Consider the following 24,629-nt stretch of genomic DNA (forward strand, 5'->3'; position numbering starts at 1 on the left):
GCTTGAATCACTCCCTGTTCACCCCTCAACTCCAGTACCTGGCCTAATTACAGCAGAGTCTTTCACGGGCGCGGTACAAGAAACGCGTGTCGGCTTCTTTGACACATTTGCTATGCTCTGGGCAGCATTTTTGCTGGGTAGGCGATGATACTGCGCGTCGCGATATATTTAGACTTTGCTGTAGTTGACTGAAACGTTAGCAGCCACTTCAATATATTGCCATCATCACGTTAATCATCATGATCCCCATAATATACCACTACTGTTGAAACTACTGTTGAGATTACTATCACTACTCATTCACATGGGCCGAGATGTATGCATCATGCATTTGACCACATGGGCTTGATGAACGATGATGAGGCATAAAACCTTATTGATCTGAGCGCATTGAGCCCCTTGGCTTTGGGTATGAAGCCTATATTGTTGCAATTACTGAGACTTCGATTGTGATATTTTGATCCTCGCTTTGGGTGGTATAAAATTAGTACATAATAGCATACCACTGCCTCATTACCTAGACCTCGTTCTGGGTTTGCGATAAGGCCGAGTTACAGCATTGCACAAGCACTCAGTCAAGGGATACTCCTGTCACACCTATGCAAAGAAAGCAGAAGAGAGCCATGATGACGGTTCTTGAATATCATGGTCATGTAATTTAGCTATAAAAAGATAAGCATTTGAGAAGTAGAACTGAAAGCCAAGCATTCGTACAGAGTCGTTGGGTTTACTACTTCACCCACGTGCCCTCGAGACACTCGTCTCTGGCGTCCGTCTCAGATCCAAGGCGACAAGGCAAGAAAACTTGCTCTGATCCAAAATAGCAAATGGCCTGGTCACAGCGCACATGGTCTCTCTCCTACCTTGCTGGTCTCGCGTTTCTTCGTGTCCTGCTTCAGCGGAGATGCCGTCGTCGAATGCAGCATGAACCAGCTTAGTACGTTCTAATTTCAAGTCCAGACCGAGCCAGACCTTCCCCTGTGCTTCATTAAATCGTCAAAAACCCTCGACAAAAGGTCCTTGGCTCTTTCGTGCCCAACCCTCCTCGACACCCAAAGCCAAAAGTGTCGAGAAGGAGCATCGGTCCCACCAGGGTTGAGGCCTCTGGCGATGCTTTCGACACGTCTTCAACCCCCCACGGCGCGAAGTGGGAAAGTAAAAAAGTCCCGCAGGTAAGTCTGGCCAGACTCTTTCCCTCGTGTGAGCCATTCGTAGATTCTCCAAAAGCGCGGGATGTCGACAAGTCGCGTGAGCCCCAGTCCCACAGCTTCCAACCAACCAATGCGACAAGAGCAAAAAAAGTGTTTCGATTTCTGCTGTAGAGAGGTTAGTCAAGTTCCCTCATAGGTGGACCGTAATCAACAACTGAAATAGCATTTCGGAGGGAGCACGCGGGATGGATGGCACGAGGCGAGACGGGTTTGAGAGAACAGGATCGAGGATATCGGCGGCACCTGCGGCTGGTAATTGCATCAAGGTTTGATATGCTTGCTGCTTAGCTGCCTGTTGGTGCTGCTTCTCGGGAAATAACCAGCGGGGCCAACGGGCTGTAGATGAGCGGCGGGCAAAAGTCGTGCCATTCTCTTCTCTATAGAGCCGCGAACCGGCCAGGGTGGAGAGCCGGCGGCCGAGTCCAGTTGATGCCATGCCTGCCGTTCGAGGCGGCCCTGGCCATCAGCTCAGCCTGCAACGGCGCGCCCCACGAACCGAACATGATGATCATGGTCCACACACGTACGACACTCGAGATCGTCAGGGCCCCTAGTCCGAACTGGTCTCCGAATACACGGCCAGGATGTAATCACTGGGACAGGGCGCGTGGCAAGCGGCATGGCATGGTAGGTAATGAGGATGGGATGGATTACTGGAGACCACCCCCGTGGGCGAGGCGACTGGCTGGCTTGGCTGGAGATCATGGCATCCATGGTCTGGAAGCAAACACAGCCACTTGAGCCGAGCCAGCTCACGCCCGCCGATTAGCGTTGTTGTCGCCGCGATAGGTACCTAAGCAAGCTGTCATCAGTTGACCACAGGCTGCTGCGAGGCTTTCCCTGTGCGCGCGCGTGTGTGTGGTTGTTGGCCCTACGCTGCGAGATGAGATGATGCGGCGGAGGCTGCAAACCACGGATAAAAGAGAGATGGAGTAAAAAGCAAAACCAGCCTGCGTCTCGCAAACCAGGCCCTTTTTTGTCATCAAAGAGCGACGGGAGCCACACGCATATGCAGAACCCGATGGGAGGGGACACCTCAGTCATCTCGCGGGGAAAAAAGATGCTGCTGATGAAGAAATGCGTGCGCACTGAGACATGCGTGGACGATGCACACCCTCACTCTCACACAGTACGGACGGTTCGAGGAGTGTCTCTGACTTGGCACAGCAGAGACAAGAAGCAAACAGCCTCATCCTTGGAGACCAATGCCGATCCCGCGCCGAGCGGGTGGGCGAGGGGCGTTTAAAGGAGCCAGGATGATGCCAGAGACATGATGTAACAATCAAAGTTCCGTAACTAGTCGGGGATGGGATGGATGGGGTTGAGTTGAGTTGAGTTGAGTTTACCAGGAACGCGGGATGGCGCGATCTGAGTGTGGGGGCCTCTCTTGTCTCTATGCGCGGGGTGAAAAGATGAAAGATTCCCATCTCTCATCAGTGGGACCTCTTACGGGACGGGAAGGGAAAGACAAAAAAGAAAGTGGGTACGTACGTGCCTGGATTTCTTCTTCCTTCACTCAATTTATTCCCATCTTGGAAGAGACGGCATGTCCAGCACGGGAAATCGAGATTGCCCCTTGAATGGAACGGAACATGTATGAATGCCTTACATGGAACAGTGACCGACCGACCGACTGCGACACGAGGAAAAGGGCAGGCTGGCAACTTCTATCACCTGCAGATGATATGATAATCTACGCCTTTTTACCCAAGCAGAGGGAAACACTCCCCCCCCGGGTCAAACCCCGAGATTGGAGGATGTGACGACAGACAGCCCTTCTGCCAGGGCAGGTAACACAAGAAAGAGAGAAAACACACTGCGGCAACGTGCAAACTGCACCTGTGTGAGACAAGAAACACAGCAAGAAAAAGAAGCAAATATCCCCTCTTCCCTCCCACTCACTCCCCCCAACCAAAACCCCCCTGCAAGCTTCATGCACTCACCATCACAGACATGGTGTCCAGCGCAGGCCTGCATTTGAGGGCTGCAGCAAGCCACACTGAAGCCTCTCATCAATCTCTGTTTCGTGAAAAACCCGCTTTGGGCCTGTCACACTGGAGGGAGGGCTAGCCATGCTTGTGTGCCCGAGTGGTCTCTTGCTAATGCGACTTGTCAACTATCGCCCTGCTTCTTACGTACATGATGATCTCCCCCTAGGAGATACGCCACGCCGCTGACAGATCTTCCAGTGTCTCCTCTACAGTAGTTTCATGCCGACTCTTAATACGTAATTACCTTCCTTGATGCGCACTCGCCGATAGCACGCAGTCTGAGCGCACTCGCATTGCACACAAGGCAGCCATTATGGTATAGATAGATCTTGTCTCTTCTCTAGTGCTGTTCGCCCTAGTATGGATCCTCCATCCCTATTCATTCCTTCTTCCATCCAGTAGCACACGCCCAGGGTATCAGGTATCAATCCGCAACAACCCCCTAAAGGATAAACAGAAGGAGAATGGCCCAGAGAACTCCTGTCCCATCCCGCCGGCAGCTAGAGTACAAATCGATACTAACTAAACAAGTAAAAAAAAGTAAAGTAAAACAAAAACAAGACAAGTACAATCTGGTATCAATGGGTGGGATTCCCGGCAAGAGACAACGCGCAAAAACAAGAGCCAGCCGTAACAGTAAAGAAATGCCTCTCCAGGTAACGACAGACCGGACATCCATTCTTGACCAATTCAAGATTGGACACCCAAAATACCAGAGATTTGACCAATTTTTTTCTTCCTTGATTCTCACCTCTCGCGAGGCTTACCCACTCCCCCTCATCCAGTGTGCCTTGCCCCCAAAGCAAGGTGCTGTCGAAACGAGTGACTCCGTTGATTTTATGCCATGTCCAAGCAAAACAAGACAAGTAGAGCAGTGTCTTTAACAATGAAGAAATGATAAAACATGGAGGGAAAACAAATAAACAACAAACCAATCTGTAGCAAGACCTGTTTCTGTAATAGTAATCTGGGCTTGGTAGAGGCTCTGAAACACAGCCTCAAGGCAAAGTGAATGGACAAGTACGCAGCAAAAAACACACGCTTTCACCATCCTTCCATCCAGCCACCACCAGGTAAACAAAAGAGAAACGTTCCAATACATGCGGAATATCCAACTCCGTTGACAAAAGGCATATAATCCAGATAGAAAAACAACAGCAATGAAACGAAAAAAGAAACCGGCATAAAAGCTCAAGGAAATGGCGTCGGTTGCCCAACAATAATGCGTCTTCCAAAGTCCCACCCGCTAGCCCCCAAACCGGACCCAGAACCAGAACCAGAACCACTCCAATATTATATAGTAGATGATGGCATATAGGCAATTGCACCTCATTGAAAGGATGCACTCATAATGTCTGAGACGCTGAAAGACCGCTCTCGGTGGCTTTCTGGTTTGAAAGCGAGGTGATGCCTCTTGTGTCGACTTCGTCAATGATTTCCGCTCCCACCCCGTATCATCTTCGGTGCGTGTCCCGAGTTGCCCACCCAGTTTCTGGCACACGCGGCTGAACTGAAACCCATTGGCCAGTCCGAGGATCCTGCTCTTGCACCTGGCCTTGCCCTGGGACAGGTGGCGGCCTGCCGTCCATAGCCCTCAACGGCGGGAGCCTTTCGCCGCTGGTGGATGATGCTGCAGACGATGGCCGTGATGGGCCTCCATAACCAGGGCCTTGCATAGGTGGCAGCCCGCTCGGAGATGCCCCGGGGTGTATGCTCGCAGGAGATCCGTAGGACGGTATCGAGAACTCGGGTCGGTCGTCGGTTCGCCGGCGCTGTGCTGGTCGTTCGCCCGTCGAAGAATCCCCTCCATAGCCTTGAGGTCCCTGTGGACCTGGTGCCAGCGAGCTCGTATCGGTAAAAGAGCCGCTCGCAAAATTAGGACTCGGCGGCCCAACCGCGAGGCCACTAATCGACGGAGTTTGCGCGACAATGTCTCTCAAACGGTTGCGTTCTTCTCGGTAAAAGTCCCGCTGTTGCGTCAACTCCTCGATTTTTATTTCCATCATCCTCCTCTCGTCCCGAAGCTCCTGTAATTGTTTAGTATTCTCCTCCTGGAGGATCTTCTTCTTCCTGCGATGCCTTGTTGAAGCCACCGCATTTCGTTGTCGCTTTTCGTCTGCCTTCTTAGACGCTTGAGAGAAATCGACTGGTACGGCAATCGGAGTATCGCTTCCTGGAAGAGTCATGAAAGCTTGTTGTCCTTCAACGCCGAATAGAGCACCTCCCATGCCGTGCCTCCGTATTGTTTCAGTCCATGGCGAGGAAGCCTCACTAGGAGGGCCTGCACCTGGGAATTGTCGATTAGTCTGCATGTTGGGAGGGTATGGCCCTTGCGGGGGCATCGGAGGTTGCTGCGGGCGAGCTGGAGCGGTACTTGGTGGCAAGATAGGGGGAGGTGCCTGTGTCCCTGGGGAAGGGATTGCCGGTTGTGAGAGAGTTCGTCCTGGAGTCGACATTGCTGATGGAGGGCCTGAGGGCATGCCAGGAAGATGTTGCAGACCTGGAAAATGAGACCTGGTAGTCTCTTCCATGGCCTCGCTTTCGTAGGGCCGCTTAGCTGGGGAGACACTGTGCGGCGGTAGTTGGCGGACTTCAGAATCGCGATTTGATGGTGGTCCATGGCTAAGACTCATGGCTCGAGGAGGTTGAGTTGGGCTGGGTTTCCGTCTGGGGTTGTTCACGGCAGGGAAAGGAAATGCCATGGTTGGAGAGTTGCGTTCCGATGAAGGGCCACCCAGGGGTGTCAGAGGCCCAACAGGCGTGCCTGGGAGCGAGATCGAAGCAGGTTGAGCAGCTGGGAACAGTCGCGCTGCTGGGAAAGGTCCAGGAGTTGACCCAGGAGTTACAGCTGGTAACTCCCCTTCATGAGGTCGAACTGTTGTATGGAGAGGTCCGCTTGCCCCTGAACTGAGCAGCTGGGGCTCCAGAGGGTTGAGGATGTTGTGCACACCCAAAGTCCTCGGCTGAACCTGCTGGGCCCTGTTCTCCCCATTTGTGTACGGGACGCTGCTCAAGTCCTGGCGCGTGTCACGAGCGCCGGGTTGCCCGTACCGAGTCGAGGAGGGCGAGACTTGATCGTCTCCCGCTGGTGACCTCGAAGAGCGGCGTGAGGCATGGCGAGACGCAGGTCCAGTCTGCGACATTGGGACCAGATCGCCTGTGCACACCTGGCCACGAGGGCCGGCACATTGACCCTCCCCGGCCCCAGTCAAGGACGGCGGTTGACTGTCCTGGGTGCTAGAAGGCTTCTGCAGAGAGAAGTGCTGGGAGGGCCAACTCGGTGTCGATGGCGTCCGCGGCGAGTTGGGTGTTGCGCCGGTTGAGTCGGTAGCAGCAGAATCAGGGCTGCCCTGAGATGGCTGTGCCTGTGGCCACAGGCTTGTCGTCTGGATCGCCAGGTTGGGTGTGTTGTTCTTGGGGACCCGATGGGATTGATACCCAAACAGTCCCGGTGATGTCAAGCTACCACAGTATCCTGTCTCGAATGCTTCGAGGAGAGAGCAAGTCAGCTGTTGCGACTGGGTTAGACGACTCAACCCTTTTCTTTGCAACCGACAACGCTGTCCCCGTGAAGGATGGAGAGGAGGGTCAAGGCCCAGAGCAACTTGATTTAAGAATCACCCTAGTCGATGCTGCTTGGGCCACTCGAGCTAGGATGGGGGGATGGGGGGTTTTGACGCCGGCTTGTCGAGTCCAGTCCGAGGAATGGCAGGTCAGTACGTCAACCAGCTAATGATCAACAGGTCGAGGCGGCGCGGCACAGGTCGCCACGATGGATCTGATATGTGAGATTCTGGGCAGCCCCGGGGGGACACAGCTTGGCTCACTTACGAGCAGGTCGTCGAGGATGATGAACGGCGCAAGTGTGGTTACCGGAACGCTGACAGGGGGATAGCCAATGTGCAGGCTAACCAGCAAATCATACAGCTCAAGGGGAGTTTCGTCGCTGTGAATGGCCGAGGGGGCGTGGAGCGAGGGCCACCAGTCTGAGCAAATCCTCTCGCCTCGCAATCCGAATTATTGGATGTGATGTGTTTTGGTGCCCACGCCGGGTCTGCTGGCTGGACAAGAGCTTGGAGTTGAGTAGGTTGGATGGGGCCAGAGCTGTGACCGAGTCAACTCGGAGTTGGTGATTATGACGGAAGGAGACAAGGTATCGTAACGTCAACAGATGGGAAGGCTGACAGTGGGCTGGGTAGCCTTGGGCCGTAAGGCTTTGACAGAGTAAGAAGAGAGAAAAGAGTCAGAAGAAGAAGAACAAGCAGAGCTAGGTCAGGGAACGTCCAGTGATGTAAGATGTTGTCTGGCGTTCCGCAGCGCAAACAAGAGAAAAACACCCATGAGAAGCGAGTCCCAGCAGATGGGGCACCGAGATGGAGAGAGCCACACTGTGTGGTATTCTTTATTTGCTCTGGGTACGGATCCCATCCATGCAGGCCTTGAGCTGCTCCCGGTGCCGCGCCTTATCAAGCCCCAGAGCTGGCTGGCCCCGGCTCTCGACGAGCGAGCATCAACTAACTAGCCCAGGGTGCAGGATTTGGGCAAGGCCATGGTCTATAGCGAGAGAAGCTGGGGCTAGGCCGGGGCTAAGCTGGGGCTAGTTCTGGGGGCCCAACAACGAGCTCTCTCTCGAGGTGATTGCTGGTAAGTACCAGGGAGAACGTGTTGACCAGGGTCTTGAAGACCAGCAGACGCAGCAAGCATGTACCAGGGGTTGCGTGCCACTGCCCTTGCTTTGCAGACTCCGCGGTCGCCAAGACCGCAGCAGGGCTTAGACGACCGGGGCCCTAATAAATGACGGGGAGCTACCGGTAGTTTTGCCCGTCATGACAATTTTTTCTTCTGTCTCCATGAGGGCTGTCGGTGTAGGTAGGTACTGTAGGCAGGTAGCTTCGAACCGCACCCTAGATCAGCCCGTGGCAGAACTTCTGTCCGCCTCTTTGTCAGTGGCATCATGTAGGGAGTATGTAACGACAAGTCATGAAGCTGGGCTGTTTGACAGACCAGGAGACGACGGAAATGGGAGTCCGAGGCCACCGATACTGCGGAATAGAAGCTGGCCTCACTTGAAGTTCCATCGAGTACAACTGGCAGCCTTCCAGAGCTAAGCTCGACACCGCCCATCTAGCCCGAGGCCGGCTCGCCGGCTAGCTACCAAGGAGACGGAGCCCGAGAAACTAGAGCGGTCAACGGAAATGCCAAAGTAGTAGACGTGGGCACGGCCGGACGCAAGTGACGGCGACCAACTCACGACGCACTGCGTAGGTGGTTCACGCGCAAGCTCGAGTGAGGTCCATCTGTGCCCAAAACGTCACTCAGAGCCTCGGCGGCCCCTGACCAAGGCACTCCGACCTTCGCAGTCTGATTCTCGATCCAGTTGCAGATGCAGATGCCAGCAGATGCTGCCCGTCAAGTACAGGCGGCAGAGCAAGGTCCAGTCATGTGGCGGGCGACTAGTTGGCGCGCGAAGTGGACCATGGATCTAAGTTGAAAGAGGGCTAGACGCGGTGACGACCGCGCCTTCGGGAGACCCAAAAAGCAACGAGCAGGCGGGCTTGCAGAAGAGAAAAGAGACGACAACAAGACGTCCAACAGCGAGCGAGCCGCTACATGAGCGAGCGACCTGGCATGGGGAGCCAAAGGAAAAAGAAGATCGCCATCGCGCCCATGGCCATGGATTTGGGTGGTGCGGACCTAGCTGATCCTGGCTAGTCCTTGCAAGGTCCCGGTTCCCTTGGGAGCAGTTAATTGCGAGTCTTTTCCCTCTCCCTGGCTGGCACCTTGTCTGCCCATTGTTGGCTAGGCTGGGGTGCCTGCACGTTTCTGCTTCTGTTTCTGTATCTCAGCCAGGACCATGTCCATGTGCAGCAAGTATTGCCAGGCACGTCAGTCAGTCGGTCGAACCTTTGCTGGCCTCGAAAGGAAAGCGCGTCACTTACACGATTAATCACACTGCAAACCCCACGGACAGACAGAAACAGAAAGGTCTGTCTTGCCTCGAGATGACATGGCATTGCAGTGCCCACCAAAACCCGCCCAAGGCCACATGGGAGAGAGTCCTGTCTTGCCTTGAGACGTGTGAGTGGAACAGAAAGGAGACAGATGTCGTAGACGGGGAGGCGCAAAAGCAGAGGGCTGCAGATTTGGATGAGGGACAAACACACGCCCCCCGTGGCATCACGACTGGGCGGATTGACGAGAATACGGGACCAAGAGGGACTCGAGTTGTTGATGCAATCAATGATTGATGGAGCATCAAAGAAAGTTTGCTCGACAATGCCAGGCAAGATTTTTAGCGAGCCCTCCACGAACCGCATCGCACCTTCCAACTGGGTTGGAAACGGTCCGCAACGGCAGGCGCAGGGCAAACTCAGGCAACGTCGACCAACCCGGTGTAAGGCAGGAACAAGCTCCCGTGCATTCCACTCTATTCCACCACCAGACATTCATCCGATCCCGTTCTCGACTCCCTTCAGGGATGGAACGCATCTCAGTCATCAGTCAGCACTCAGCTACGCCAGCTACGCCAATGCCATATTTGCCAACACCTGTCGCTGTCATCCCAGCGATTCGTACAGAGCACGGATGCATGCCTTGCCTTCGCCTCATCTCTTTCAACTCAAACTTCCACACGAGCCACGCCACGAATTACCGTCCGCGCGGAAGGGCGGAATCCCCCTGTTCCCCAGCACGATCCGCGGCCGCCCACCCCATCAATGAACCTGGCTCTGGATTGCGGCGTTGCTGAGGAACTTGGTTCTCAGCCCTTGTCTGGACCTGGAGCTAAGCATCTGAACAATGATGCTATAGCCCGAGATGCGGAGTGCGACGCATTTTGTGTTCGGCAGCCTTCCAATGGATCCCAGGCACATCATCCTCATGGCAGACACAATATCAGCGCTAACATTTTGAATAGCGAGATGGTGCCTGGGGCTTGAGCGCCACCAAAACTCTCATACCCCTCACATGGAATGCTGAGAGGAAGCACGTGTCTCCCAATGCATGCTCCTTTCACTTTCGTCCGGCTTTGATCCTCACCAGAACCCCTGGAGCGGTGATATCCGGTACCATGGCCGAGGGGTGTGGGTGCATCGCCCAAACGGGGATCCCAGTCACGCAGGCACATCGAACAACGACAACATTTCTGACGGGCCACGGTGCTAGGGCATGGCCAGGGACTTTACCGGGGAAAGATCCTGGTCTGTGAGCTGCAAGGCCCGCCTGCAGCATGCAACCGCATCCACGACAGTTGTCCCAGGCGGCAAGGCCCACCTGCATTGCGTCGACGCCGGAGCTCTTGCTGGCACAGGCGCGCGTACCGGGACAACGGTAGGACTCGGAGCTAGGAAGCTTTTGCGATCCGGCACGGCATTGCGCACCTATCGACGATGTCACGCGCGGACGGACAGACCAGATCGCGACGGACTATGATCTGGACCGGCAAGGTCAGATCTCTTCCCGAACATAACCACCGTCGGTCATCTGAGGACGCCATGACACTGGGGAAGGATGAAGCCAGGCCACCTGAGCAATGCCGCGGCGATCCAGGGTGAGGACTATTTGGGGAGAGCAACCATGCTAACATGCTGTAGATTGCTCCGCCTTTTGCAATCCGCCGCTAGGCATGTACAATGTCTGTATGTCGCTGTCATGGCCAACACAAGTGGTCCTGGCGAAAAGGTTACCTCCAGGTCGAGGAATGGACACCAGACATCAATTGGGTGGCTAAAGCGAAGCACAAAGCAAACATGCCCCAGAAACGTTGGAACAGGTATGATGACCGTTCAAGGCACAGCCAACCCTAGATCAGATTGACATACTTTGCATGCAACGTCGTGTGAATGGCTTGTTGACGACCAGGGTGATGTGACGTCGCCTTAACTGTCACGGATGTGATTGTCAACGGGCGGCTCGTCACAAGTTTCCAGGAAATGAATCCGCGAGGACAGCGAAATGAGATGGGTCAGCGCCCTCGCGTTGTTTGACGACGGGTGGCTTGCACCATCGTCACATCACGTCGCGCCTGCGGTGACTCGTCCACCACCCGCCTTGCGGCGTTGAGAGCCACGGGACGGGGCGTGTTTGGCATCGATGGCTGCCGCAGGCCTAGACATGTCTAGCTAAGAATAAAGCTCTGCCCCAGTTCTCGTCAGGTCCAGCTCCATGGCTCATCTGCTAGACAGCCTGTTAGCGTTACCCTGATTGTTGGTTTCATGGCCCGCAGCGGCGAAATGAACGGCCCTCGAGTGCTGTGCCTAGCCAGGCACCCTTGCACTTACACCCAGTCAAGTTGTGTCGGTGGCGGCGGGGGGTGTCGAGGATACCAATCTCAATGCCCGAGCTCCGACTTTTGAGAACTGGCGCGATTAACATGGAGTGTGGGAAATGGGTTTGCGCGGTGGCGGTCTCGGTAGTGCGGGGCCGGACTTTTGATGAATCCTACGAGGAACGTTGGACCATGGATACAGCTGCCTACCGAGGCGGATGGAAGCTCGACAGGCTTCGACGACAGGCTGCAGACACCGTGCATGACTGACTTCATACCTCCCGAGGATGGGACCCTTCCTAGTCGTCGAGACTTGAATGAGAGAGATGCCACGAGCTACGGACGACGGCGCCTGAGAACCCATGAGACGAGACGACGGCAAGGAAATAGGCAATCTCTGGAACGAACAGGCCAAATCCCTACCTGCAGGACTCGTCCTCATGGGTTCTTCTAGTTCTGCTTCAGCTTCCAGGTGCCTTCTTGCCGGTTACAGAGTAGGTAAGTCAGGACATCCCAGGTTGCATTCATCCCCGTCCTCAGGCCGGGCCGTCCCTAGCAGTTTTTGCATTGTTGGCTCCATTTTCCGTACATACATGACTTGGCCTCCGCTGGTCTCCAAGAGCTAATATTCCGACCAAGGTTCAATTATTAATTAGCCGCCGTTTGCCTGCCCATGTCTCGAAAGGGTTCCTCTCTCCAACTTGTTCCCTCTCTTGTCGCCTCATCCGAGTCCATGATAACCCTGGCTGATGCTCTGCAGACGTTGGCCTGCTTGCTCAACCCCCCCACCGCCCGCCTGGATGAGGGCGCTGAGGTGATCAGCACGCCGGCAAGTATGTACTGGGCATATTGGACCTTTGGCCTAGCCTCGAAAGATACCCCTGGCCTAGGAGCGGCGATCAATGGGCCCACGAAACCTCCCGTGACCACGACGGCGGTCAGGGCGAGCAGCCAGCCGAGGAGCCTGTGAGCCAGGCGAAACGCGGCCAGCTAATCAGTGAACGTCTGTACCTATGGCATGCATTGCGTCCTGCACCTAATCCGCCTTGTCGAGTCTTGTCGCGGGCCAGGATGTGCTGGCGCAGGCGGCCCTGGGTCGAGTCAGCCAGTCCGCCCTGGCGGCAGAGGAGCAGCGGTACCTCACTCGACCACGCTGCGTGCGCTGTCACTGTAACCGAGACGTGCTACGTAGTAGGTCGTCTCGTCTTTCTGCTGCCATCGGTTCACCGGGAGTCCTAGCTGGGCCCGGTTCATGCAGGCTTTCCCTCTTGCATCTGTGCAGCAGCGCAGCAGCGATGCATCGATGCACCACTGACCAACGGCCGGCACACGCGCCGCATGCCGAGTCGATGCAGGTCGGGGCGCTGGTAGGCATCTGTCACCCAACGGTTGCCCCGTCCGCTTCACTCCTCTTTGCGTGCTGCTGCACCTCGCTGCTACGGGGTAGAGCGGTGTGAGCGTGTGTCTCTGATTGCATGCGTGTTTTTAACCAGTTGAGGGACATGTGGGAACTGCGTGTTGAGCTGTCCTTGATGCGTTGTCCCCTTTGTGCGCCAGTTTCTCATCATGATGGTGGTGTTGCTGCCCGATGACGACCTGATGGGCGCTCCGTGTTCCCGCAACCGGAGATGAAGCTCGACCAAGATGAAGAGGAGGAGGGAGCCTACCCTGGGGCATTGCCGATGCTGTGCCCAATCCTCAGGTACCAGGCTCGTGCGATACTGTAGGGCTATGCTCTGCTACCTACGTCGTGAGGGTTGGTGTTGGTTGACATGCAGATATTCGAGTTGTGGGGTGCGGGAGGCGGGAACGTGCGAGCAACGTCAGAGGGCTCGCGCCTCAACAACCCTGCCCTGCTCAAAGCTACTGTGCGCCAGGACGGTTCGTGGTCTGGGCCATCGCCCGCTGGACACGCCGTCCCGTCCATCGTTCATCTGATCAGAGGTGGATGAGTAGGGAGCATCCGTGCTGGAGAAAGAAGCGGTGGGCTCCAGCCGGGCTTTTCTGATTCGTAATTGACTCCGGCACCAGGACGTGGGGGTCGGCCGCAGCGGCCTCATGCCACGTGAAGCAACTGGACAAAGACACAAGACGACGAGGCCTTGGATGGGGGAACTTGGAACGGGGCTCCTAGGTTCCTGCCGGCGTGGCAGGCAAGTGGGAAAACGAGCTTGGCTCAGCGCTCACATGGATGGTTGCGGTTTGAAGACCGTGGGTCCTCTAACGCGCAGACAGGGCAAGCTCATGCTTCTGAGCGGGCAGGGAGACGGTCTCTGGTCATTTTGGTTTGGACAAAGATGCAAACTCTAGGCAAGATGCACAGAGCATTTGCAGACCGCAGCGTACGGGTACCTTGTCGTCGCAAGCGCGCCGTACCACGGACGACAAGGTGTCCCATTACACAAGCATCGAGCGAGCGGTTCCTCTCCAATTACGTCGTGTCATTGTCAGATCGTCGGACCCGACAGTCTGGGACGCGGCTTCACAAGACGAGATGGACTGTTGCAGCGGGAATGGCTAGGAAGCGCCACATCAAGTCCTGGCGCTGCGGTCGGGCCACCCGATTTTGCTGTGACAAGGCCAAAAAGGGGTGTTTGTTTGCTTGCCCTTGATGGTGACTGGGCTGGCGCATGCGGACGCCTTGCGGCGATGTCATGGTCGTTCGCAATAAGGCGTATCGAGGGGCGGCTGCAACAAGAAAGGTGAGTGAAGGAAGAGTGGATACAAGACGTCCATTTCACTTTAGGAGTATGAGAGGGTCCACGGGTGAAGTCTCCGATGCGAACGGTTGTTCTTGGAAGGGACCCAGCCACCATCCATCCTATCTCGCAGTGGCGATGACCAGATCGAGCAGTTTGGGCGGAGGCGCTGTAAGGCAGGATCCGGATCTGAGGCCCGGCGGCCCCCGTGGTCGGGGCCGGAGGTGGTGGGCAAGCTCCGTTCCGTGGTCTGCGGCCGAATGAGGAGCTCCGGCCGCTTACCCTACATGGTTAACGACGGCAACTTGCAGCTTCTCGTCCAGGATGTTCCCCGAACTTCCTTGTGCTGCCAGTTGCTTGCGTGCTTTTCGTACGCTAATAGGCCTGATGCCGATGCTCCGTCTACCTACAAAGGGCCCATTGCCTCCACTCGCTGCCTATTCACCCGAACCGTGGCCGAACCGAAGCAAAGCTCCAGCTGTCATACATCATAGACCATCATCTTCGCCTCAACCCCGCTATTCGCTGGACGACACTTCATTGCACGCCCCGCGCCATTTCGCGTTCTGCTTCTCAATTCACTCACAAACGTCATCTTTTCACGGATAGCCCATCATGACTGTCGATATTCAGCACTGGACGATAGAGAAGCCTTGGCTTGAGACACACTGCCTCCTCGGTGAGGGGCCGTTCTATGAGGAGCAGACGGGCACGCTGCGCTTTGTCGATATACGAAAGAAACAGCTACATTACTTGAATGTGGCCGAGGGTCCATCCTCGCTTAGGACAACACAGCTGGATGTCTGTCCCACAGTCACGGCCAACATTGCTGGAGTAGATCCGCAGGACCGCATCGCCTTGGGCCTCAAGTACGGGCTTGCAGTGCTGGACGTCAAGAAGGGGACTTGGGAACTCATTCAACCATTCAACGAGCCCAACAACGAACGCCTGCGGAGCAATGATGGCGGCGTGGATCCTCATGGACGGTTCTGGATTGGGACCATGACAGATTTTGGGCTGGGACCCTTTCAAGTCGAGGGTGAGTGATGATGTTGTCCTGCCAGCGATACACTGCATCCATCCATCTGGCGCATGACAAGGTTCCGTCTGACATGATGGGAATAGGAGCGCTGTATCGGATGGACGCCAAGTCAAAGGAGGTGATGGTTCCGGACCTGACGATTCCCAACACGCCTGGTTGGTCTCCTGACAACCGAACGCTGTATTTTACCCACTCGAACGCGAGGCAGATCTTTGCCTTTGACTATGACCTTGAGGCGGGGACGGTGTCGAACAAGCGCCTGTTCTACGAGCACGACGGGCCAGGCGAGCCAGACGGGTTCCGAGTGGACGTGGATGGATTCCTCTGGCAGGCGGTGTATGGAGAGGGTCGCGTGTTGAGGATCGACCCAACCGGCAAGGTGGTAGGCGAGGTGCGGGTGCCGACAAGGAACACGACGTGCGTGCAGTTCGTGGGAACTGAGCTGGTGATCACGTCGGCGGCGGACGAGGACGGTGAAGGGACGAGCCGAGAGTATGGGGGGGCAGTGTTCAAAGTGGACGTTGGGATCCGGGGGATTCGACTGAACGAGTTTAAGCTGTAGGCTTGAGGTTGATTGTTTCCATGACCAAGCAAGCAGGCAGGCAAGCAAGCACAAGGGCCAGCATCAGCAAGCATGTCATGTTTCGAGACCCTCTCGACCCTCTCTTGTCATGACCCGTGCGTGCGAGCGAGCGAGCGAGCGAGACCAGACCCTCACTTGACAGGTCCGAGTGTTTCGACTATTGACAGACTGACCGTCTCTACGCACAGATGCCGGGGCAAGGCAAGGCGAGGCAAGGCCAAGGCCAAGGCGAGCGAGACCTTGAACAGAACAAAGCACAGACCGACAATTGGCAGCACAAGCACAACCCGAGGCTCCGGAGCGGAGAGTGAGCCGGGTATAGTTGGTGGCCCGAGTCTCTGGGTAAGTATCCGTACATACATCCATACGCAACGGTCAAGAAGCAACAACAGCCAACAGCCAGCAGTCCGGAACCCGGGAATCCACAACCGGACCACGGCCCCGGCATCTGGGCCCCGTCCCATCCATCCCCCTTCCCCCCTCGTCCCATGCCATGCCATGCCATGCCATCCCGTCAAGGGGCGAGGCCGGCCGGGATCCTTGCCTTGATGGTACACAGTGTGTCACTTTTCTTGTTGTGTGTTCTTTTCTTGCCTTCCCCCCTGTCCTGTGAGCGAGCCGGGTCCCCATGTGCCCATCAGCGTTTTTTCCCACCATGACAGGATGCCATGCTGTGATGCCCGACATTTCTGTCGACGCAACCCTTCAGCTCGTGTTGTAGGGGGGCGGGGGGAGGAGGAGGAGCTCATTGTTAAGCTCGTCTGGTCTGTTTTTTTATCCCTACATTTTGTCTCAAACGTTGGCAGTTCTTTTTTTTTTCAACTGCCGAGCAAGATCCACCCCCAGCTACCGAGAGTTGTGCGCCTTTTACAGCCGGCAACTTGTTGGAGGCATTTTTAAGAAGAAAACAAGAAAAACGAACGTGCTCATGGCACATGCATTCTTTTCCTGCGTGACTCGCACATACATCAAGAAAAACATCCATGCCCTGTTGATTTGAGAACAAAAGCAACACAGCCTCCATAGTTACAGTACCTTTACTTTACATTGTCTACACCGCCCAGCTTCACCGCCCAGCAATTGAGAAAATTCCTGTACAAAATTTGGTCCTCGATGACTCAATTTTCTCTCGATATGCGTGAAAAAAGTAGATACAGATACTGTAATTGAACAGCTGCATGAGCAGCTACGGGGTCAAGTTGTGGGATTCTGTAGAGATTTGAACAATTGGCATGCGGGCTCATCCCATTTCTGGGAGTCTGCTCCGTTTTTCATGGTCCTTTTTTTTCACCATTTCCGTGGAAAAGGAACCAATTATTCCAGCAGGGTCTCTTCTCTTTCTCTTACACCGCCTTCAACTCCAAAAAAGTCGTTCTCGTTCTTTTTGCAAGTTTATCGAAAAAAAGGCGGCTGACGTTACAACGCCCCCCCCTTGTTCTACACACGCCCCCCTTCCAATCCTTCTTCCTGTAACTAGTCACTTACATACATAAACCTAGCCCAGTTTTTTTGATATCCACAAGGAGAGAAAGAGAGATCCTGAATGATCATCATCAATGATGGATTGGATTTTCTCAAATCTCTCTCGCTGGGGTCATCTCCTGCCCCAAGCTCCCCCCTTGTTCCCCAAGCTGGCGATCACTGGCCCTGGGATCTACCCTGTTTCGCCTCACCTTGCTGCAGCAGAGGTTGAAATTAAAACAAAAAACTGACAGAAGAGAAAAAAAAGAGACATGTATATTGTCAGAAAAAGTCTCCGTAGTTTCTGCTTCTTCCCCTTCATCACCGCCTTCAACCAACCCCCAGCCCTACCCTACCCCCTGCAGACCGCCTCTTCCCATCAGCCGCGCGCCAGCCTTTCCCGCTGCGACGTTGGGTTTGGCCCGCCCCCCCCTTCGAAGCATGGGGACGACCGAAAAGCTGCAGTAGGGCCCGACGGCCGGGGAATGGAATCGTCCCTGTTGGTTGGGGATGGGCGGAAGGGCAACAACTTCTTCCCTTTCTCTCTGTTGAACGGGTGCCGCTGACGTTGGACCGCAGTGCAGGAATGGGATGGCAGAGGACACTTGGCTTTGACTCAATAAACTGCCTTGACCTGCATGGTTCAGTTGGATCTAGTTAAGCCGTGTCTCGTGTCGAGATGGATTTGGTTGTTCAAGGGAACCTAGCGTTGTGATGAATGGTTGCATCATGACAACTGTACTGCATTGGCTAAGCCATCACCATCTCATCATAGGTAGCTGAACCCGGACAACACACCGAGGAAACATTGTTTAGTTAATCCATACTCTTCTAACCTAATCAACTCTCAGAACCAGCCTACCCATGCCTCGCACTATCCTTCAATTTGGTGTTGATCACCAAGTCATCCTTGCCTCTCATATGCATAACAATCGTGAGGCCCTCAATGTCAATGTCTGGGCACTTGTGCGAGAAAGATGTGCCAACACCAGCATCAACCCCCTGATCTCGCTGCTGCTCAGTTGCCTGGTCGACCACACGAAAACTCGCCTCAGACTTGAGTTGGTCAACCTCGGTGCTGAGGTCCATGTATCGTGTTCGCCACGCGCAAACGTGATTGTATGGGATCACCGGCTTCGGGTTGTGAATCTCTGTCACCGTCTCTGTCTCCTCGTACGATGAATGACTCGTCGTCTTGCAGTGCTTCGTGCTCTTCATCTCCCGAGTTGCAACAACCTCTTGCTGGGTCCTGTGACGAGATTCCTCCAGCAAGTCCTCGGCGCTTTTCCGAGCAAGTGACTGTTCCACTTCCATCACTCTAAGCCGAGGAGTCGATGACTCAACTGCAATGCCATGTGTAGCATCGTGGGCTTCCCTCGACTGGACTTCACCAGCCAGTTGAGTTGCACCCTCCCCTGGTTTCGGCGATGGAGACCGACTTGGATAACAGAAGAGACAGTTGTCCTTCTTTTCCGCGTCAGAATTTGGCGTCCGTCGGATTCTGCTGAGGCTACGCCTCCACTTCACAACTGGAGGAGTCAACTGCTTATCTCGGTTGACGTCTTCGGACTTGGTCACTTTCCGTAGTTGCTTTCTCCATGACGAGATGCCATTCGACTCCACTGCCTCCTGTTCAGGATCCTTAATACGCGGAGGTATTTGCCGTGGCCCTCTTTTTGAAGAAAGAGCGGTATGGGCTGCATGTACACTCGTATGTGTATCCATGACAAGACTCTGTTCCTTTGCAGGAGATACCATTTTCTGTTCCCACGATGCACACGCCTTACTGACCTTCTCCTGCTCCCCGAGGCTAAGTGGCAGGGGTTTGGCTTGCGATACCGGCTTCGTACTTGTTGTCGTCTTCGCAAGGGGAAAAGACCGGCGTAGTCGTCTTATAGGCCGACTCTTGGCCCCAAAGACTCGGTCCTGGCTGATGGAATGAGCCTTCAATAGGCGAGCAACTTTGGTTCGAACATCATCGAGAAGTAGATGGGACCTGGGACTCAAGTCTCGCTCTACGGCAGGGTCAGCTGCCAGTGTGTGCTCCTCGACTGCTTCGGGGGCCTTGATGTCGGTGCCTAGAGAATATTCAACTGTCTCTTCCCCTACTGATGTGACTTCGTCTTGGCTGAGTTGATGATCTCCTGGGGAACGACTGGGGATATCAAGGCCATGGTCTGTCATTCGGGAGAGTGCATCCTTCCTGTCTGCCCTTCTTCGCTGAGTACCAGCAGACCGTTCAAGCTGCCTCGCGCCAGCGGCTAGGTGTTCCATGATATGCTGTGAGTGATGTAGATCCTCGGCATGGTGATACAGCTGGTCAATCCTCTTCTCTAAAGTGCTGTGAAGCGGAGAGTTCTTTGGTCGTTGCGGCTCCTGCTCTTCATCCATGTCGATCACCTCTAGTTCATCGTCCTCGGTGATTTGCCCCTTGAGACTTCGACGAGCTGCACATTCGATGCTGTGGCGAACTGGATGGTGACCAGCGTGTGTCGCTCGACACCCTGGGTCAGAGCATTTTCCCTCAGCGTCTTTATCACTCGATGAATTCAGCGTTGGGCGATGCGGGACACAGTCTGATAGCCTGGTCGGCCGCTTTGCCTGGACAGTCCTCGGCGTGTTCGTTGGTTCAGAGGCATGGGCTTTCGCTTCAATGTCTGCCATATAGAAGGGATTGTTCTTCACCGAGCTCGAGATCGCCGTCGGTGCGGCAATCGTCTTTTTCAGAGTCGGCTTGGGGGCATTTTGAGTTGTCCTGAACCTTCGACGAGACGTCCTTTCGACCCAATGGGGCGTTCTAGGAGTCTCTTGTCCCGATGTAAACCTGGAGGCCTCTCGAAGACGTGTTGTACGGACTGTAACTTGAGTCGTATGAACATGACTCTGTTCTGCCTCTGCAGTAGCGTGTGTTGATTCCTTGGAACAGTGGTTTGTGGTATGCTGCTCCAGATGCTGCTCCAGGGAATGGCCATGCTCCCTCTCGCTACCCTCATCAAGAGCATTCCCCGTGCACTTCAAGCAAGAGTCATGGCCACAGTGTAGGCAGTATCGTTGCGAGGATAGGGGCGCGCCACAAGAATGACAAACCTGGAAGGTCTTGACCCTGCCGTCTTCAGGTGGTTCTGCAGTGCCCGAGTCCTCTTCCGAAAGCCAGCCTTCAGGCCGAGAAATTCCATACTGTTCAAAGATATCCATCGCATCCCGCCGTCTTTCTGTGGAGCTCACAGTAGCTGAGTCATATGTCGAAGGGATAGGGGACGTGAAGGCTTTAGTTAGAGCTGATGGCTCGGCTGAATAGGGCTCTTCTGTAAGAGGGCGCCGGGAAGATCTGCGTGTTACAATACTCGACTTCTTGCGTTGAAGGCTACTCCGGCCGGCTCTCAGTTCAGCTGCAGAGACACTCGATCGGATGCTTCCAAGATTTGGCTCCGAGATGCGGTGTCCAATTTTGGGGTCACCCGGGGCGTTCGGTGTCTGGGACGTCCTCTTTGGCTTCATATCAAAGTGTGTCTTCTCCAGGGGTAGGCTCGGTGACTCGTCTCCGATTACGATGTTCCTTGATGCTGGCTTCCCGAAGCCGCTGTCTACTCGGCGTCCCTACCCGAGCGTCGTGCTCTCACGCTCTCGCTGAGCGGCGATCGAGGCTTCATCATCGGAGGCTTGCTGGGATACGATCTTTCTGAGCTGGCAGATGCGGTCGCCGACGATTCCAGGAGGGATCCATTCGGATTTCTGTGTATGTGTTGATAGTCGACTTCTCCAAGACAAAAGCCGGTTGGGGGTGGCAGCAGATGACGATGCCATCAGATCCAAGGAATGATGGACGGCGACGGCCTAAAGACTATAGTAAGATGTAAGTAAATGCCACGCCAATGTCGCCTTGCGTGGCATCATGTAGGAGAAGTTTCGAGGTCATTGTTTTAGGAGGTTGAATCAAGGTCGGAGAGATGGAAGGCTCGTGCGCCAGATGGGGAAGAAGCTCCGGCATCGCACCAACCAAGTCATTGCCAACCACTTCAGGCAGGCCATTGACACCCAGCATTTCATGTTAGAGAAGGAAGGTTTCACACAGACAAAAGGAGACATAAAAGTGCATTGAGGAGGTAGCACAACCAGGACCGGTATCAATTGTCACGGCTCCGTGCTAGGAATGGGTAGAATATTGATGTACAAGGGCCTCCGTCACCACAAAACGCTGTACACACATTTATTTCACATGCGCAGCCAGGGTCTCAAGAACCTGTCATATAGTCAGCAATTGGGTCAATGGCAACATGTCGGCATCGTAGACGCACCTCAAGCTCGATCTTGGCCTCGGCAATGTCCTGCTCGCTTCCGCTTCCGCTGGCGACCTTCTGGGCCTCGGCGATCTGAGCCCTGACGGCATCGGCGCTGAAGTCCTCAAGGGGGAAACCCTCGACGGCGTTGATGCTCAGGACCGAGTTGGGCTGGACGGTAGCGAATCCACCGGAAACTGTAACGCAATCCATCAGCGACTATTCCTTCGTCAACCGTATATTCCCGGGGGCGTCGACGTACGGAAGAACTGCTTGGCACCGCCAGACTCCTCAATAACCTCAACCAGACCAGGCTTCAGCTGCTCAATGGAGGGAACGTGGTTGGCGAGGACACCCATCTCACCCGACTCGGCGGGGATGTTGACCTGGACGACATCCTGGGACTTGTAGATGGCCTGCGTGCGGCAATTAGCTCCATCCGTCAATTGGCGACGAGCCGTCGTCGGGACGGTCCAATTCCATCGCATCGTGTCCAATCTCGATCGGGGTATCGCGCGGCGGTCATACCTGGTGAGGGAGAGCAAGGCTCAGCTTGATCTGCGATGACGGTCAGTCGGGCCGGGTCGTAAAAACAGTAGCCGGAGATTGAGTCGCTTGCCTTGTCGGGAACGGCCTCGGCGTAGGTCCTTCGCTGGAGGGGAACTCGGATGGCGGCAGGGCGAGCTCGGAGAGCCGCGCGGGCGAAGCGGAGGGAGTTCATGATGGGCTGAGCTGGTGGGTGAGGTTGTTTGCTTGGGTGAGCTCAAATGAGGCCGCTGGCACGAATCTTTGCCGGAGCAGCAATTCGCGATTCGGCTAACGGGAAAATCCGAAGGAGATAAGTCACGTGGCATCTCACATGATGCAGTTTGTCTGATCAAACGCCGACCCACCCCTGAGCCTCTTCAACTACCGACAACAACTAAAGAACAACTGCCGATGCATTTTCATGGGACATGAAGGGGCTGGATGACGATTGTAGCCTGTGAAATTTTCTTCGAGGTTTCCGTTTTCTGAACCACCACATCAGACATTCCAGGAAAGCCTCGGTGAGGTCTACTGTGGACGGGTCTTGTAACGGCTTGCCTGAAGGGACTGATCCTGGTACCAAAGAAAAGCTTTATGTGATTGTGGTTGTTGAGTCATTGTTATTTGCTCCAAGCATAGTGCCCTTTTTGCTGTTGGAGAGAGGTCGACTAGGTACCTCAGGTTGTCATGTAGAAAACGACCCCCTGATGTAAGCATCGGTGCTGATGTCTTGACCTCCACAATCAGTATTGCTTTAAACTTTTGCTCGTATATCTCGCCTCAGGTCAAGTCTCATGCCACTAACGCGCGTGGTTTGTGAGAACTCTACCCTTGTTGTGTGTCTTCAACATCCCTTTATTCGAAAGCTACCTCTATTGCCAAGACCGAGCCCAGACGAGACGGCTTCGTAAAGACTGACGGCTCAAGTTGAAGGAACTTGGAAGATGTTGAGCTCATGCCTACAAGGGTAAAGTCCTTAGACCATTCTTTGACTATCCATGGTGGATGACTTCGTAAGCTCCTGATATGGTCACCATTCACGTGTGGTACTGCGCAACTGTTCTGGCCTAGATGAGTAAGGCGATGCTGTTTCTCTTAAAACTTCAATTTTGAGACTTTAAATCTACGTTGAAACGATTCTAGTAAGTGCAGAGGTATTCTTTTGGTTGAACTGGTATCATGAATGCCGACTTCTCATCACCTCAGCAAAGCGTATAAATCAACATCAACATCGTCAACGTTGCAGGTGGTATGGAAAGTCGTGCTTCGACTAAGATATCGCTGACCTGAACAACTTAACAATCTCGAAGTCTGAGACTACGCTCAACGGGTGGATGCTCCCTGGTCAGGAAACGCTGCTTGATGAGTGACCACAACTCTACATCACGGTGGGAGCTAGCCTTCTATTTCTAGGCTGCGGCAAGTCATCTCCAGGAAGAAGCTCTAGATATCTCTGTTAGATCGACACAATACGAGTTTCGTGAGAATTTTGCCAACTGAGGTTGCCCATTAGTCTTGGGTGTCTCGAGATTTGTGTGCGTTTATGCTGCACAGAGCAGGGAGAGCAATGGAGCTGGTCGACTGGATGCAACGTTATACCAATAAAGTTAACTCGATTAGTAGCCCTGTTGTATTGTACTCTATTAATATTACACTGTACTCACCTGTATTTCTCGACCTGCGGTACCTCTACCTTTCAAACCATGGAAGAAAAGCCTCAGGGGGGGGGGGGGGGGGGGGGGGGGGGGGGGGGGGGGGGGGGGGACTCCATGCTGTCTGTGTACACTATTCTCGTGCTCCTTTTTCTATGTGTTCATTTTTCGCGCTGATCGCACAAATATTTCAAGGGGACCAAGATGTGTGGGCAGGGCTGTGGCATCCAATGGTGGTTAGTGTTCGTATGTGCCGCCCGTGTTGGCGACGCCCTCATCCTCCTTTTGCGCCCGATCCTCGAAACCCTTGCTCGTACGCCTCTAGCACGAGGATTATGAGGTTTGGCCCCATTAATTTGGGATGTATGGTACATTATGTGACGGTGATCGTTTCGGCACTGTCATGTGGTATTGAAGCTTGTCGAAGCTTGTGATGTTAGGGGGCACTGAGCACGATACCTTGACTGTGGCTTGGTTATTCGCCGTTTGCTTCGTCCACATGTCCTTCTACTTTTTTGGTCATTTCTCGGCGGTTTCCATGAATACATGTTTAATCCCTTGATCGTCATGTTTCGGTGTTTCAGTGTCGCTTTCAGGGGCTCACTCCTGTTGTGTGCTTGGCTGATCACGTATCTACCTCATGCCCTTTTTTCTATACCCCCTAAAACCTCTGTGTTTCCTTAACTTGGAACAGGTGTGGATTTTAGGGAGTATTCTGCTGGGACATGAGGAAGTTAGATTTCGACTCGTGTTCTCATCCAGGGGCTCAGGGGTTACTTCAGGACAAGAACTCTCCGGTACCAACATCAGCATTACATATGAGGTTTATCTCTCAAATACTACCAGTTATGCTTAGTTTCTTTCTCTTATCTTTCCTTAGACGATGTTACTATGTTACAGTGGGAAGGAGAATGCACTC

General features: G+C 54.4%; 4 protein-coding genes across 4 annotated transcripts; 1 reads left to right on the forward strand and 3 right to left on the reverse strand.

Moving 5' to 3' along the window:
* Window positions 1-4,656: 4,656 nt before the first annotated feature.
* Window positions 4,657-6,345, reverse strand: NCS57_00638200 (BZIP domain-containing protein; the record flags this gene model as incomplete). The annotated part of the gene is made up of 1 exon (XM_053056271.1): window positions 4,657-6,345. One exon carries the CDS (start codon window positions 6,343-6,345, stop codon window positions 4,657-4,659), a length of 1,689 nt encoding a protein of 562 aa, XP_052915226.1.
* An 8,437-nt stretch (window positions 6,346-14,782) lies between these two features.
* NCS57_00638300 (SGL domain-containing protein) lies at window positions 14,783-15,771 on the forward strand (the record flags this gene model as incomplete). The annotated part of the gene is made up of 2 exons (XM_053056272.1): window positions 14,783-15,206; window positions 15,293-15,771. The coding sequence occupies 2 exons, from the start codon at window positions 14,783-14,785 to the stop codon at window positions 15,769-15,771; spliced, it is 903 nt and encodes a 300-aa protein (XP_052915227.1).
* Window positions 15,772-18,111: 2,340 nt separating this feature from the next.
* Window positions 18,112-20,751, reverse strand: NCS57_00638400 (ATP synthase subunit delta, mitochondrial; the record flags this gene model as incomplete). The annotated part of the gene is made up of 1 exon (XM_053056273.1): window positions 18,112-20,751. One exon carries the CDS (start codon window positions 20,749-20,751, stop codon window positions 18,112-18,114), a length of 2,640 nt encoding a protein of 879 aa, XP_052915228.1.
* A 709-nt stretch (window positions 20,752-21,460) lies between these two features.
* Window positions 21,461-22,251, reverse strand: NCS57_00638500 (ATP synthase subunit delta, mitochondrial; the record flags this gene model as incomplete). Its single annotated transcript, XM_053056274.1, has 4 exons — window positions 21,461-21,493; window positions 21,549-21,727; window positions 21,793-21,963; window positions 22,059-22,251. 4 exons carry the CDS (start codon window positions 22,249-22,251, stop codon window positions 21,461-21,463), a joined length of 576 nt encoding a protein of 191 aa, XP_052915229.1.
* Between the last annotated feature and the right edge of the window lie 2,378 nt (window positions 22,252-24,629).

Source organism: Fusarium keratoplasticum, chromosome 4, assembly GCF_025433545.1.
Source record: "Fusarium keratoplasticum isolate Fu6.1 chromosome 4, whole genome shotgun sequence".
In the NCBI taxonomy this organism is placed as follows: domain Eukaryota; kingdom Fungi; phylum Ascomycota; class Sordariomycetes; order Hypocreales; family Nectriaceae; genus Fusarium; species Fusarium keratoplasticum.